Raw genomic sequence first — 16,610 nt, 5'->3', positions numbered from 1 at the left:
TTATATTATGATTATTATTTATTTATTTATTTATTTATTTATTTATTTATGTAAGCTTATCTATTATTCATTCACCTTTTTTTTTCCTCAAGGCCTGACTAAGCGCGTTGGGTTACGCTGCTGGTCAGGCATCTGCTTGGCAGATGTGGTGTAGCGTATATGGATTTGTCCGAACGCAGTGACGCCTCCTTGAGCTACTAGTACTGAAACTGAAACTGAAACTAATCCATGCAGTGTCTGTGGACGACCTTGTGCCTCAGGAAGTGGTCTTCATTCCCACAACATGAGGACCCATACCAGCAGATGACCTGCCCCTACCTGCTTATCCATCAGACATGATGGGTGGTTCCAGAGAGAGCCAGAAAGTGGTTCCTCGGCGACGTTGGTTTTTTTTTTTTTTTTTTTTTTTTGTTTTTTTTTTAAATGGGAATGTATGAGAAAGTGATGGATTTGGGTTTTCTTTTATATAATAATAATAATGGTATTTATATAGCACTGAATCTTGTGCAGAAACAAATTAAAGCGCTTTCGCACCAGTCATTCACACGCATGCATAACTCTAAAACTGTAGAAATTGAAGACAAGGAAGGGGCAGGGAAGGGAGGCTGTTTTGGGAAGAGGTGGGTTTTGAAAGAGCTGAGTGTGGAGACCTGACGAAGCGAAAGAGGAAGTTCATTCCAGTTGCAAGGTCCAGAGACAGAGAAAGAACGGCGGCCAACAGTCGAGAGCTTGAATCTGGGTATGCGTAAACTGAGTGGATCCGAAGCTTATCGCAGTGAGTGAGATGGAGTGTAGAGGTGAAGGCAGCCACAGAGATAGGAAGGGGCTGATTTGTGAATACATTTATAACATAGAGTGCTGATCTTGTACTTTATTCTGTGTGAGACAGGGAGCTAGTGGAGATTATGCAAAAGAGGAGTGATGTGCTCAGATCTTTTCTTTCTGAGGACGAGTCGGGCAGCAGAGTTTTGTATGCGCTGATATCAGAATCAGACGGGCGCAATAGCCGAGTGGTTAAAGCATTAGACTTTAAATCTGAGGGTCCTGTGTTCGAATCTCGGTAACGGCGCCTTGTGGGTAAAGGGTGGAGATTTTTCCATTTCCTATGTCAACATAATGTGCAGACCTGCTTGTGCCTGAACCCCATTCGTGTATATACGCAAGCAGAAGATCAAACACGCACATTAAAGATCCTGAAATCCATGTCAGCGTTCGGTGGGTTATGTAAACAAGAACATACCCAGCATACACCCCCTCCCCCCCGACCCCCGAAAACGGAGTATGGTTGCCTATATGAGGGCGTAAAAAAATGACCATACACGAAAAAGCCCACTCGTGTACATTGGAGTTGCAGCCTACGAACGAAGAAGAAGAAGGAGGAGGAGGAGATTGATTGCTTGATTGATTGATTGATTGAATCTTTAATGGGTAAAGAATTAGGCGCAGTAAAGGCCTTTGTACAACTCTGCCCATTTAACGACACAACACACAAAAATAAAGAAATAAAATGAAATAAGATAAAATAATAAGAACGACGAATAAGAATGGTAACTGGGGCAGTCTATTAAAAGTAACAAAACAATGAAATGATCAATTGGTACATTATCACGTACGTACGTACGCACGCAGGCACGCAGGCACGCACTCACGCACGCACACACACACACACACACACACACACACACACACACACACACACACACACGTACACACACTCACACACACACACAAACACACACACACACACACACACACACACATATCATAAAACAAACAAACAAAGACACACGTACACATTCACGCCCACACTCTCAAACACACACACACACACACACACACACACACACACACACACACACACACACACACACACACACACACACACACACACGTACACACACACACACACACACACACACACACACACACACATATCATAAAACAAACAAACAAAGACACACGTACACATTCACGCCCACACTCTCAAACACACACACACACACACACGCGCGCGCGCGCGCGCACTTACTGCTCATTTGCTAGCACGACTACACATACATTCAATTTTTCATTCATCATGGCGTGGCAGCTAGTGGACGGAGTACAAGCAAGCATTTGCAAAAGAAGAAGAAGAAGGAGGAGGAGTTTCAGTTTCAAGGAGGTTCTGAAGCGTGCGGACAGATCCATATACGCTCCACCACACCTGCTAAAAAAAAAAGTGCAGAAGCCTGATTTTTTTCATAACTCGCTGATCAGGCCTGAAAAAAAAATAATAGAAGAAGATGATGATGATGATGATGATGAAGAAGAAGAAGAAGAAGAAGAAGAAGAAGAAGAAGAAGAAGAAGAAGAAGAAGAAGAAGAAGAAGAAGAAGAAGAAGAAGAAGAATAGGAGGAGGAGGAGAAAGAAAGAAAGAAAGAAAATAAATAGTATCACACATATACCCAACACGTACAATTTATGCGCTTGGTCATAATACTGGCTGGGTCTCCATCATCATCATGTGGCCTTTAGTGTTTCCAGTGATCGGCTGGTGTGCATACATACATACATCTGATCTACGATTTATTGTGCAGATTTGGTTTTTTTTGGGTTTTTTTTTTTTTTTCTGGCGGTACCTCTTGCGGGATTTCCACTCACAGCCCCTCTCCGCCAGATTGATGATACGAGCAAGTTAGTGTAGAGCAAAAGGAATATCGGGAAGTCAACAGCAAAGTTTAATTTTCTTCTACGTCTGTTTTACTACGTTGTTCTTTCTCTGTCTCTGTCTCTCTCTCTCTCTCGCTTTCTCGCTATCTCTCTCCTTCTCTTTCTCTCCCTCTCACTCTCTCTCTGTCTCTCTGCCTCTGTCTCTAAGTTATGCTTACTCCACTACCCTCGTGAAATAAATAATTCGTTTCGTTTCGTTTCGTTTCGTTTCTCTCTCTCTCTCTCTCTCTCTCTCTCTCTCTCTCTGTGTGGGTGTGTGTGTGTGTGTGTGTGTGTCTGTCTGTCTGTCTCTGTCTCTCTGTCTCTGTCTGTCTGTCTGTCTGTCTGTCTGTCTGTCTGTCTCTCTCTCTCTCTCTCTCTCTCTCTCTCTCTCTCTCTTTGTTTCCCCCAAACGTAATGACAAGTTTTCAGAAAGATTGAATATCTAGCAGCAAGGGAAATATGGTATTTCGATATAAGGATTATTAATGTTGTGAATTTCTATATGTGTTTTTTCTACTTGTCTTATTATTATTATTATTCTTTTCTTTTTTTTGTAATTGACTGACGAGACATTACAAATCTGAGCAAAAGAGAAAAAAAAGCTGTCGTGCTTGCAACGTGTAACTATATATAATGTTCAATAATGACTCGTTAGAAGTTATTTTTAAAATGCTTGCCGACCAGTTTCAACAATACCAAAGTTGCAATGTATTAAAAAAAAAGGGGGGGGGGGGGGGGGTATTATATCAAAATGCCTAATAATTTTGTTTACTAGGAAAGAGAGATAGAGAGAGAATCATAGATGCAGCTTTTAGAGATATACAGTCGCCTTTCGATATGGAGAGATCTACAATTATCACAATACACCATTATCGATATCGAAATTCTACAACAATTAATTCGCAAGATGTTCTTCCATTTGCGTTAATTTAATACAAACAATAAATATACCACGATTCGAATGTGTTCCAGAGAACTGGTGTGAAAATCAGGACTGTTTCGCCTGCTGCAAACCAAAATGAAAAAGCAAAACTAAAAAATGCCTTCCTGTATTAACCCTTTCACCGCCAAGCTCGCATTTATGCACACGCGTGGTAGAGGACCCGTGTCACTGAAAGGTGACCATTCATTGGTCTGTTATCCATGAACCTACTGCTCTTAATGTTCGGTGGTACGAAAGGCTATATTTTCTATACATCGCAGGGGGAATCCCCAGCTGTTCTTAGCCACTGTCTTTTCTGTGTTTATACCACAAGGGAATTTTGTACTCCAAATTGACTGGCGGTGAAAGGGTTAATATACTGACTTGCATAGTTGCAGTGGACAGCACAGTGTACAGTTTTGGGGCCGGTCAAAATAGGCCAATTAGTTGCCATGTACTTTCAATGTGCTTTTTTTTCTTTTTCTTTTTTTTTTTTTCTTTTTTTTTTCATCTAAACCCGTGAATATGTACGAAAACTTTTCATTTTCTGAACCTCCTTATGCATATGTGTGTGTGTGTGTGAATGTGTCTTGCATGTTTTACATTTATTTGCTTATTTATCATCATTGTTGTCTTTATTTTATTTTATTTTTTTATTTTATTCTATTTCATCTTATTTATTTATTTATCTATTTATTCTTATTTTTATTGTTGTACCCCTATAGTTGACTTCATTAAGTTTTTTTGCGTCCTTGAGCTACTGACACTGTTCTTCCAACCCATCTCCACCCTCTCCCCAGACATCCCTCTTCTCTTCGTCTGACTCCCCCCCCCCCCACCCCCCCTGACCTTCCCCCCACACTCCCCATGCCCCCCCCACTCCCCCCTCCACACACACACACACACACACCCCGCCAACGAATCTCCCCAAAAACCTCCTCTACTTGGTCTCTCAAGTGTATTTGATTGAATGGCCAGGACGGTACTTTCACTGATTGGATTACATCTGGGAGTGCATGACCGGCGTTACCACAAGAAAAAAATATAATGATACTTTATTCATCTCTCTCTCTCTCTCTCTCTCTCTCTCTCTCTCTATATATATATATATATATATATATATATATATATATATATATATGCATATATGTGTGTGTGTGTTTGAATAATAATATATAAACACACACGCGTACGCGCACACACACACACACACACACACACACACACACACACACACACACACACACACACACACACACATACATACATACATACATACATACATACATACATACATCGATATAATTATTATATGTATGTATAGACACACACAGACACACACAGACACACACACACACAGACACACACACAGACACACACACACACACACACACACACACACACACACACACACACACACACACACACACACACACACACACACACACACACACACACACACACACTCACACACACACACACACACAGACACAGACACAGACACACACGCACACACACACACACACACACACACACACACACACACACACACACACACACACACACACACACACACACACACGCATATCTGGCATTCAAGCTATTCAACAGAAAGGAAACAAAGATGTATGCAAACAAAGGAAACACACACACACACACACACACACACACACACACACACACACACACACACACACACACACACACACACACACACACACACACACACACACACACACACACACACACACACACACACACACACACACACACACGTCTGGCAATCAAGCTGTTCAACGATATTCAGGACACGAACGCTGTCCACAGACTGTCAGGGTACCGATGGAATGTGCTTTGGCAGCACAACAAACAGGATACGGATTAGAAAACAACAACAACAACAACAACAACAAAGAATTAGAATGAAAGTATGTAAAGGAAAGAAAAGACCGAAAGAACGAACGAAAGAAAGAAAGAATAAAAGAATAGACATGATGAGAGAAAAAAAGACGATAGAACAAAACAAAACCAAAAAAAAAAAATGAAACTAAGAGTATGAAAGGAAAGGAAGGAAGAAAGAAGAAATAAGAAAGGAAATAAAAGAAAGATTAAAAAATGAAAGAAAGAAAGAAAGAAATGAAAAGACAGACACGATTATGAGTAGACGATAAAACAAAAACTAAAAATAATTCAAATGAGGGAAAGGAAGGAAAGAAAGAAAGAAAGAAAGAAAGATCCAAAAAGAAAGAACAAAAAAAAAAGAAAGAATAAAAAAGCAAGGAAAGAAACTGAAAGACAGACACTATGGGGAGTAGAAGAAACAAAGAATTAGAACTAAAGAAAGAAAGAAAGAAAGAAAGAAAGAAAGAAAGAAAGAAAGAACAAAATAAAAAAAAGAAAAGAAAAGAAAGAATAAAAAAAAAAGGAAAGAAAGAGAGAAATGAAAAGACAGACATGATTATGAGTAGACGATAGAATTTTAAAAAAATATCAATTAAAACAAAAGACTGAAAAAAAAGAAGAGAGAAAGAAAGAAAGAAAGAGAAAAATAAAAAGACAAACACGATGGGGAATAGACGATAGAACACAAAAAAAGTGAATTGAAATGAAAGAAAGAAAGGATGACTGAAAGAAAGAAAGAAAGAAAGAGAGAGAGAGGAAGAAGAAAGAAAGAAAGAAAGAAAGGCAGAGACAGAAAGTGAGAAAGAAAGAAAAAAGAAAGAGAGAAAGAAGAAAGAAAGAAAGACAGAAAGACAGAAAGAGAGAAAGAAAGAAAAAAGACAGACAGACAGACAGAAGAAAGAAAGAAAAAAGAAAAACTAAAAATAATTCAAATGAGGGAAAGGAAAGAAAGAAAGAAAGATCCAAAAAGAAAGAACAAAAAAAAGAAAGAATAAAAAAGCAAGGAAAGAAACTGAAAGACAGACACTATGGGGAGTAGAAGAAAGAAAGAATTAGAACTAAAGAAAGAAAGAAAGAAAGAAAGAAAGAAAGAAAAGAAAAGAAAGAATAAAAAACAGGAAAGAAAGAGAGAAATGAAAAGACAGACATGATTATGAGTAGACGATAGAACAACCAAAAAAAATATCAATTAAAACAAAAGACTGGGGAAAAAAAGAAGAGAGAGAGAAAGAAAGAAAGAGAAAAATAAAAAGACAAACACGATTGGGAATAGAAGATAGAACAAAACAGAAAGAAAAAAAAAGAATAAACATAAAAGTAAGAAAAGGAACTGAAAGAAAGAAAGAAAGAAAGGGAAAAGAAAAAAGAAAGAAAGAAAAAAGAAGGAATAAAACACAAAGAAATGAATAAATGAAAAGACAAACACGATGGGGAATAGACGATAGAACAAAACAGAAAAAAAAAAAAGAATAAACATAAAAGTAAGAAAAGGAACTGAAAGAAAGAAAGAAAGGGAAAAGAAAAAAGAAAGAAAGAAAAAAGAAGGAATAAAACACAAAGAAATGAATAAATGAAAAGACAAACACGGTGGGGAATAGACGATAGAACAAAACAGAAAAAAAAAAAACCATAAAAGTAAGAAAAGGAACTGAAAGACAGAAAGAAAGAAAGGGAAAAGAAAAAAAGAAAGAAAAGAAAAGAAAAAAGAAAAAGAAGGAATAAAACACAAAGAAATGAATAAATGAAAAGACAAACACGATGGGGAATAGACGATAGAACAAAACAGAAAAAAAATAAAATAAACATAAAAGTAAGAAAAGGAACTGAAAGAAAGAAAGAAAGGGAAAAGAAAAAAGAAAGAAAGAAAAAGAAAAAGAAGGAATAAAACACAAAGAAATGAATAAATGAAAAGACAAACACGATTGGGAATAGACGATAGAAAAAAAACAAAACAAAAAAATAAAATAAACATAAAAGTAAGAAAAGGAACTGAAAGAAAGAAAGGAAAAAGAAAAAAGAAAGAAAGAAAAAAGAAAAAAGAAGGAATAAAACACAAAGAAATGAATAAATGAAAAGACAGACACGATTGGGAATAGACGATAGAAAAAAAAAAAAATAAAATAAAATAAACATAAAAGTAAGAAAAGGAACTGAAAGAAAGAAAGAAAGGAAAAAGAAAAAAGAAAGAAAGAAAAAGAAAAAAGAAGGAATAAAACACAAAGAAATGAATAAATGAAAAGACAGACATGATGGGGAATAGACGATAGAACAAAACAGAAAAAAAAAAAAGAATAAACACAAAAGTAAGAAAAGGAACTGAAAGACAGAAAGAAAGAAAGGGAAAAGAAAAAGAAAGAAAGAAAGAAAAAAGAAAAAAAGAAAAAGAAGGAATAAAACACAAAGAAATGAATAAATGATAAGACAGACATGATGGGGAATAGACAATAGAACAAAAAAAAGTGAATTGAAATGAAAGAAAGAAAGGATGACTGAAAGAAAGAAAGAAAGAAAGAGAGAGAGAGAGAGGAAGAAAAAAGAAAGAAAGACAGACAGACAGAGACAGAAAGAGAGAAAGAAAGAAAAAAGAAAGAAAGAAAGACAGAAAGAGAGAAAGAAAGAAAAAAGAAAGACAGACAGACAGAAGAAAGAAAGAAAAAAGAAAGAGAGAGAGAGGGGAAGAAGAAAGAAAGAAAGAAAGAAAGAAAGACAGAAAGAGAGAAAGAAAGAAAAAAGAAAGACAGACAGACAGAAGAAAGAAAGAAAAAAGAAAGAGAGAACGAAAAAGAAAGAGAGAAAGAAAAGAAAAAAGAAAGAAAGAAAGAAAGAGAGAAAGAAAGAAAAAAGAAAGAAAGAGAGAAAGACAGAAAGAAAGAGAGAAAGAAAGGGAAAGAAAGAAAGAGAGAAAGAAAGAAAGAAAGACAGAAAGAAAGAGAGACAGAAAGAAAAAAGAAAGAAAGAGAGAAAGAAGAAAGACAGAAAGAAAAAAAGAAAGAGAGAAAGAAAGAAAGAAAAAGAAAGAAAGAGAGAAGGAAAGAAAGAAAGAAAAAAGAAAGAGAGAAAGAAAGAAAAAAGAAAGAAAGAGAGAAAGAAGAAAGAAAGACAGAAAGAAAAAGAAAGAGAGAAAGAAAGAAAGACAGAAAGAAAAAAGAAAGAGAGAAAGGAAGAAAAAAGAAAGTAAGAGAGAAAGAAGAAAGAAAGAAAGAAAGAAAGAAAGACAGGAAGAAAAAAGAAAGAGAGAAATAAAGCAAAAAAGAAAGAATGGAAAGACAGAAAGGAAACACAGAAGCAAACACACAAACACAGGACAGACCGACAAATACATTGAATAGGGTTTGAAGAGCAGTTAAGAGCTGATGAAAAATAAACAAATGATTGAATGAAATACGGAAAGAAAAAAAAAAACCTGAAAGAAATCAAGAAAGAAAGAAAGAAAGAAGGAAGGTCGACCAAGAAGAAGAATTGGATGGAGGGGAGTGTGTGTGGGGGGGGGGGGGGGGGGGAGTGGAGGGGGGGAGGGGAGGGGTGAAGGAGGAGGAAGAGGAGGAGGAAGAGCAGAGGGAATTAATGTCATCAGAAGTTGCACTTTTTTTTTTTTCTTTTTCTTTTTTTTTTTTTTTTTTTTTTTTTTTTCACGTGCGAATGTTGTTTGCTCACGCAATAAATTTGGTGAGTGGTCCATTTACAGTGGTAGACTAATCAAGATCGCTGCCCAAGGTGATTTACATTCGCTGGTATGCCTTTTTTTACGTCCTTCACAAAAAAGTGATATTCATTTCCTAAACTTTCGTCCTTTTTTTTTTTGTAAAGACTGATCAAGACGTTCTAGGTTGCACTGAAGGATCATACGAATGATGAATGGAAGGTAGACCCAATGTCCTTGTACTGGAAGTGGACATTTAGTTCCTGTGTTATTCCCTTGTGTCTGGAGGGGGTGTGTGGGGTGTGGGGGGTGGGGGGGGAGAGACTGAGGACGGGGAGAAGGAGGAGGAGGGAGGTTACGAAGACTACTACGATGATGGTGGTGGTGGTGGTGGTGGTGGTGCTGGTGATGGTGATGGTAGTGATGGTGATGTTGAAGAAGAAGAAGATGATGATGATGATGATGGTGGTGGTGGTGGTGATGGTGATGGTGAAGAAGAAGAAAAAGATGATGATGATGATGATGATGATGATGACGATAATGATGATGATGATGGTGGTGCTGGTGGTGCTGGTGAAGAATAAGAAGAAGAAGAAGATGATGATGATGATGATGGTGGTGGTGGTGGTGGTGATGGTAGTGATGGTGATGGTGAAGAAGAAGAAGAAGAAGATGACGATGATGATGATGGTGGTGGTGGTGGTGGTGAAGAAGAAGAAGAAGAAGATGATGATGATGATGATGGTGGTGGTGGTGGTGGTGGTGCTGATGGTAATGGTGAAGAAGAAGAAGAAGAAGATGATGATGATGATGATGATGATGATGATGATGATGATAATGATGATGAAGTTGAAGAAGAGGAAACAGGCGTCGACTTTTGTTGCAGCGTCCAACTTTGTTTGGTTTTTTTTTCTTCTAATTTCTATCATCTTTTCTTTTCTTTTTCTTTTTTTTTCCATTTCTTTATCTTTTATTTTTCCTAATGCAAGACAAATCAGACAAGTCTACAACTAAGACGACCGGATGACAAACTTCACTGGCGTTTAACTCAAGTGCTTGCTGTCGATTCCAAGTAAACGGCATAGAGGGGAGGGGGGGAGAGAGAGAGAGACAGAGACAGAGAGACAGAGAGAGAGTTGGAGAGTACTCTTAAACCTTGTCAGATGGGGTCTAGCCCAGACCTGGAATCTGAAATCGAAACTGTCAGTGGTAAAAGATACATAGATATCAAATCGACTGTCTCATAGGACCCATTTACTTTATGTGTCTGTAAACTTTCTGTCTTGGACATGCGCGCGCGTGCGCGCGCAACACACACGCACACACACGCGCACGCACACACAAACACACACACACACATCCACACACACACACACACACACACACACACACACACATCCACACACACACACACACACACACACACACACACACACATACACATTCTACAGCAGTGTTTCGGGACACACACACACACACACACACACGCGGATACACACACACACACACACACACACACACACACACACACACACACACACACACACACACACACACACACACTGACAAAGAAAGAAAGAAGGAAAGAAAGAAAGAAAAAAGAAATAAAGAAAAGAAAAAATCAATTGAATTGCATTACTTTTCGTCACAACTGATTTCTCTGTGTGAACTCCAGCCTACTCTCTCTGCGGATAGCATGTCTTCAGAGTGCAGTTTTCTGTCTGGAAGTGTAATTGTTTTACTGTCAAAAGTGGATTTTTCTTCTAACGTTTCACCAGGGACGTTTTTGGTGGGTTTTTTTTTTTCTTTTTGTTGCCGTGGGTTCTTTTACATGCGCTAAGCTCGGTCTACCGTCCCACCCAAAACGACCAGCATGTATATCACCACTCTCTCCATACGAACGGCGAAAGAGACGACGTTAACAGCGTTTCACCCCAGTTACCATCATCAAAATAGTACAAACGGAAGCCTCTTATACTGAAGAGGCGAATGTTGACAAAGAATACTACAATTCTGACGACGCAAGCTAAAGGTTGTGTTCATTCAGACACCCACTGGACATCCGAGGGGTCTGTGTATAAGAGGAGAAGAGAGGGCTGGCCGTACTGAGTGAGTTAAAGAAAGGTGGGAGAAGTACAGGGGTCGGGGTGGGGAGGGAGGAAGGGAGGGGGGGGGTTAAAAATCTCGGATCTATGCATGGATTCGAACCCGCTTCCTAGTGGGCGCTTCGCCATTACGCCACCACCGCTCCAAGGAAAGGAAACCAAGAAACGGACACAACTGAGTCTCATACACACATACACCTTGAAACCTTTTTTCTACGTTTTGAATTATGTGTGTATGTTTGTTGTGGGGGGGGGGGATGTTTGAGTGAATGCTTTCAGTGTTATTGTAAAAGCGCATAGAGCTTCGAGATGTCTTGATAAATAGAAAAAAAACAGCAAAATAGATAGATAAATACATAAATGAATAAATAAACGAATTAATCAACTAACTAATTAATGAACTAGCAAATAACTAGGTTAATAAACAGAATGTCACAACGCAGACTCCAAACACACAAACAAAACACAAACCACCTTGCCCTAGCCGACCACAAGAGCCATTTGAGGGCCAACTACCCGTCAGTTGTTTAAAAAAAAAAAAACTAAAAAAAAAAAGAGTTGAGGGAAACGCCAAACCATGTTGAAAGTTTCAGGAAAAGTAACTTAGGACGACCAGGAAAGGAGGGGAGAGAATTCATCAGACGCTCATTTTCCAACGCAGCTTCCGTGAGGGTGTAGATTGAATTCTCCCAAATTTGACTGAAAAATCAAATTGAGCGTCATGTCATCTGCATAAACCGATAAACCGAGGTCCCGTGTGCAACATGCACTTGGCGAACTGAAGAAAAAGAAAGAACCCATGGCAACAAAAAGTGTTGTCCTCTGGCAAAATTATGAATTTAAAAACAAAATCCACTCTTTAAGTCTCCACACTCACCTCTTTCAAGTCTGGCCTTAAAACCCACCTCTTCCCAAAATAGCCTCCCTTCCCTGCCTCTTCCTTGTCTTCAGTTTCTCCAGTTTTAGAGCTATGCATGCGTGTGAATGACTGGTGCGAAAGCGCTTTGATTTGTCTCTGCACAAGATTCAGCGCTATATAGATACCATTATTATTATTATTATTATTACAAAAATATATTATGTGCATGAATTCATGCGCAAAAGGGAATCATCATGATTTTTTTATTTATTATAGACGATGGGTTAGCTGCCTATCCTGAGGGGACCGCGCGCGTCTCTTAAATGCCGAGGTGATTTAACCTTCAATGCAAACTGCAACCGCGGTTACCTACCATGTCAAAGTAAACTTGCCTGTGGAGTGATGGCCTAGAGGTAACGCGTCCGCCTAGGAAACGAGAGAATCTGAGCGCGCTGGTTCGAATCACGGCTCAGCCGCCGATATTTTCTCCCCCTCCACTAGACCTTGAGTGGTGGTCTGGACGCTAGTCATTCGGATGAGACGATAAACCGAGGCCCGTGTGCAGCATGCACTTAGCGCACGTAAAAGAACCCACGGCAACAAAAGGATTGTTACTGGCAAAATTCTGTAGAAAAATCCACTTCGATAGGAAAAGCAAATAAAACCGCACGCAGAAAAAAATACAAAAAAAATGGGTGGCGCTGTAGTGTAGCGACGTGCTCTCCCTGGGGAGAGCAGCCCGAATTTCACACAAAGAAATCTGTTGTGATAAAAATAAATACAAATACAAATAAGGTAAAATGAATTCTGTCTTGAATACGGCCCCAGGCAGACGGACGAGCTGTAATACCCGTTCAGCCCTTCCTGGCTCAGCTGCACCATTATCGTGCAAAGTTAGCGGAAACACATTGCCTGTCTGGGGCGTCTGGACTTGGCGCAACCTTTAGAGCGCGCACGCACACACACACACGCACACGTACCCGCACACGTACCCGCACACGTACACACATACACACACGCCCACGTACACACATAAACACACGCACACGCAAACACACATACACACGCACACGCCCGCGCGAACGCGCGCACACGCACACACACACACACACACACACACACACACACACACACACACACACACACACACACACACACACACACATGCACACAAACACATATGCACACACACACGCACACACACACACACACACACACACACACACCCCACCCCACCCCACACACAATCAGATTATCCAAAATGACAACCTTTCACTCCATCCCACACAACCCAACACCCTCCTCTCGCCCTGTGGCGTGCCTAAATCCCTTGATTGGGCCAAATTGGGGGAACGAGCAAGAACTGATGCCTACTCATTTCGCTAAACACACACACACACACACACGCACACATGCGTGCCATTTTGCGCAGGCGTAGCGTGCACGCAAGCGCGGGCACTTTCACACAAACCGACGCTCGTATTTGCACACACAGACACGTGAACTCTCGCTCGCGCGCGTGAGCGTACACACACACACACACACACACACACACACACACACACACACACGTACGTACGTACGCCCCCCCTCCCGACAACACCTCTACACCACACCCCCATACACACACACACACGCATACCCCCCTCCACAATCCCTCCCCACACGCACACACACACACACACACACACACACACACACACATACACACACACACACACACACACACACACGCATACCTACACCCACCGACCCACACACCCACACCCACACCAACCCACCTACCGACACACACACACACACACCGACAAACACACACACACACACACACACACACACACACACACATACACACTCACACACACACACACACACACACACACACATGTACACAAGTACACACACACACACACACACACACACACACACACACACACACACAGATGACTGACCTCCAGCAGACCCTCACGAGCCACAGCGGAATCCAGTTCCAGATCCATGTCTCCTGTGTAGTCCGCGTCCATGGTGAGGGTGGGGGACAGTGGGGGGGGGGGGGGGTGGGAGGCGTGTGTGTGGGTGTGGGTGTGAGTGGCCAGGTGTGAGGGAGGGGGGAGGGGGGATATGTGTAGGCGTGGATGGAGGGAGGGTGAGGTGAATTGCAAAGGTCTGTGTGGGTGGGTGTGTGGGTGGAGGGGGGTGAGTGTGTGAGGTGGATTGCAAAGGTCTGTGTGTGTGTGTGGGTGGGTGGAGCGGGGGGTTGTGAGGTGAATTGCAAAGGTCTGTGTGGGTGTGTGTGTGGGTGGAGGGGGGTGAGTGTGTGAGGTGGATTACAAAGGTCTATGTGGGTGGGTGTGTGGGTAGAGGGGGGGGGAGGGAGTGTGTGAGGTGGATTACAAAGGTCTATGTGGGTGGGTGGGTGGGTGGAAGGGGGGGATGAGAGGGGTAGGAGGAGTATGTATGTGTGGGAGTGTGGAGGGGTGGGAGGTGTGTGTGTGTGTGGGGAGGGGGTGGGTGGAGAGGTGTGAGGACGGGTTTAGGGTGATTGCGAAGGTGTGAGTGGGTGTGTTGAGGGGGGGTGATAGGGATAGGAGGGGTATGTGTGTGGTGGGGGGGGGTAAGTGGGTGTGGAAGAAAGTGAAGGATATTGGAAGGGTTTGTGTGGGTGTGGAGTGAATAATAGGGATTGGAGGGGTATGTGTGGGTGTGTGTTAGGTGGGGGGGGAGAAAGTGAAGGATATTGGAGGGGTATGTGTGTGTGTGTTAGGTGGGGGGGTGGGAGAAAGTGAAGGATATTGGAGGGGTATGTGTGGGTGTGGAGTGAATAATAGGGATTGGAGGGGTATGTGTGTGTGTGTGTGTTAGGTGGGGGGGGGAGGAAAGTGAAGGATATTGGAGGGGTATGTGTGGGTGTGGAGTGAATAATAGGGATTGGAGGGGTATGTGTGTGTGTGTGTGTTAGGTGGGGGGGTGGGAGAGAGTGAAGGATATTGGAGGGGTATGTGTGGGTGTGGAGTGAATAATAGGGATTGGAGGGGTATGTGTGTGTGTGTGTTAGGTGGGGGGGGAGAAAGTGAAGGATATTGGAGGGGTATGTGTGTGTGTGTGTGTTAGGTGGGGGGGTGGGAGAGAGTGAAGGATATTGGAAGGGTATGTGTGGGTGTGGAGTGAATAATAGGGATTGGAGGGGTATGTGTGTGTGTGTGTTAGGTGGGGGGGGAGAAAGTGAAGGATATTGGAGGGGTATGTGTGGGTGTGGAGTGAATAATAGGGATTGGAGGGGTATGTGTGTGTGTGTGTGTGTTAGGTGGGGGGGGGGGAGAAAGTGAAGGATATTGGAAGGGTATGTGTGGGTGTGGAGTGAATAATAGGGATTGGAGGGGTATGTGTGTGTGTGTGTTAGGTGGGGGTGTGGGGGTGGGAGAAAGTGAAGGATATTGGAGGGGTATGTGTGGGTGTGGGTTGGGGGGTGGGGGTGGGTGAAGGATATTGGAGGGGTATGTGTGTGGGGGGGGAGGTGGAAGAAATTGAAGGATATTGGAGGGGTATGTGTGGGTGTTGGTTGGGTTGTGGGGGTGGGTGAAGGATATTGGAGGGGTATGTGTGGGTGTGGGTGTGGGTGTGGAGGAGGTGGTATGTCTTGGTATCCTCACTCCTGCCTTCACTCACATCTCAGCACCTGCACGGTGAATGGACGATAATCATCATAATCATCATCGTCGTCATCATCATCATCATCATCGTCATCATCATCATCATCATCACCGCCACCATCACCATCATCATCATCATCATCACCGCCATCATCATCATCATCATCGTCGTCGTCGTCGTCATCATCATCATCATCACCATTGTCTTCATTGTCGTCGTCATCATCATCATCAACATCATCATCATCATCATCATTTCCATGACCACCACCATCACCATCACCACCACCACCACCACCACCACCATCACCATCGCCATCATCACCAATATCATCGTCATCATCATCATCATTATCACCATCATCATCATCATCTTCATAGTCGTCATCTTCACCTTCATCATCGTCACCGTTATCACTATCATCACCATCACCATCGTCATCGTCACCAACGTCATCACCGTCATCACCATCATCATCATCTTCTTCTTTTTCCTTCGTGGGGCTGCGACTCCCATGTTTAATCGCACGAGTGGACTTTCACGTGTGTGTGACCGCCTTATATCCTGGTCATGTAGGCAGCCATACTCCGTTTTCCGGTGGCACAGACGGTACAGACTTGTGAATGAAATGCTTTGTCTTGTGATGGTATTTATTTCGTTCCAATCATTTGGCCTTCTCTTCTTCGTCAGGGGATGGAAACAGCATTTAGCTGCTGCTGCTGCTGTTCATTGTTATCATCAATGTTGTCTCTTTTTTTTATTATTACTACTACTACTACTACTACTACTACTACTACCTTTTTTATATTATAATTATTATTTATTTATTTATTTATTTA

The 16,610-nt window shown here is 41.6% G+C and overlaps 1 protein-coding gene across 1 annotated transcript in view; it reads right to left on the bottom strand.

Annotated features, from left to right (window-relative positions):
* LOC143290728 (cysteinyl leukotriene receptor 2-like) overlaps window positions 1-14,144 on the bottom strand; it is a 56,229-nt gene extending 42,085 nt beyond the window's left edge. Inside the window, exon 1 of the mRNA XM_076600243.1 lies at window positions 14,073-14,144. Coding sequence (XP_076456358.1) covers window positions 14,073-14,144 — 72 coding nt within the window. The remainder of the gene's footprint in view (window positions 1-14,072) is intronic.
* Between the last annotated feature and the right edge of the window lie 2,466 nt (window positions 14,145-16,610).

Source organism: Babylonia areolata, chromosome 16, assembly GCF_041734735.1.
Source record: "Babylonia areolata isolate BAREFJ2019XMU chromosome 16, ASM4173473v1, whole genome shotgun sequence".
Taxonomy (NCBI): Eukaryota; Metazoa; Mollusca; class Gastropoda; order Neogastropoda; family Buccinidae; genus Babylonia; species Babylonia areolata.
Note: the sequence above shows the minus strand (reverse complement) of the source record. Positions and strands in the feature narration are given on the sequence as shown.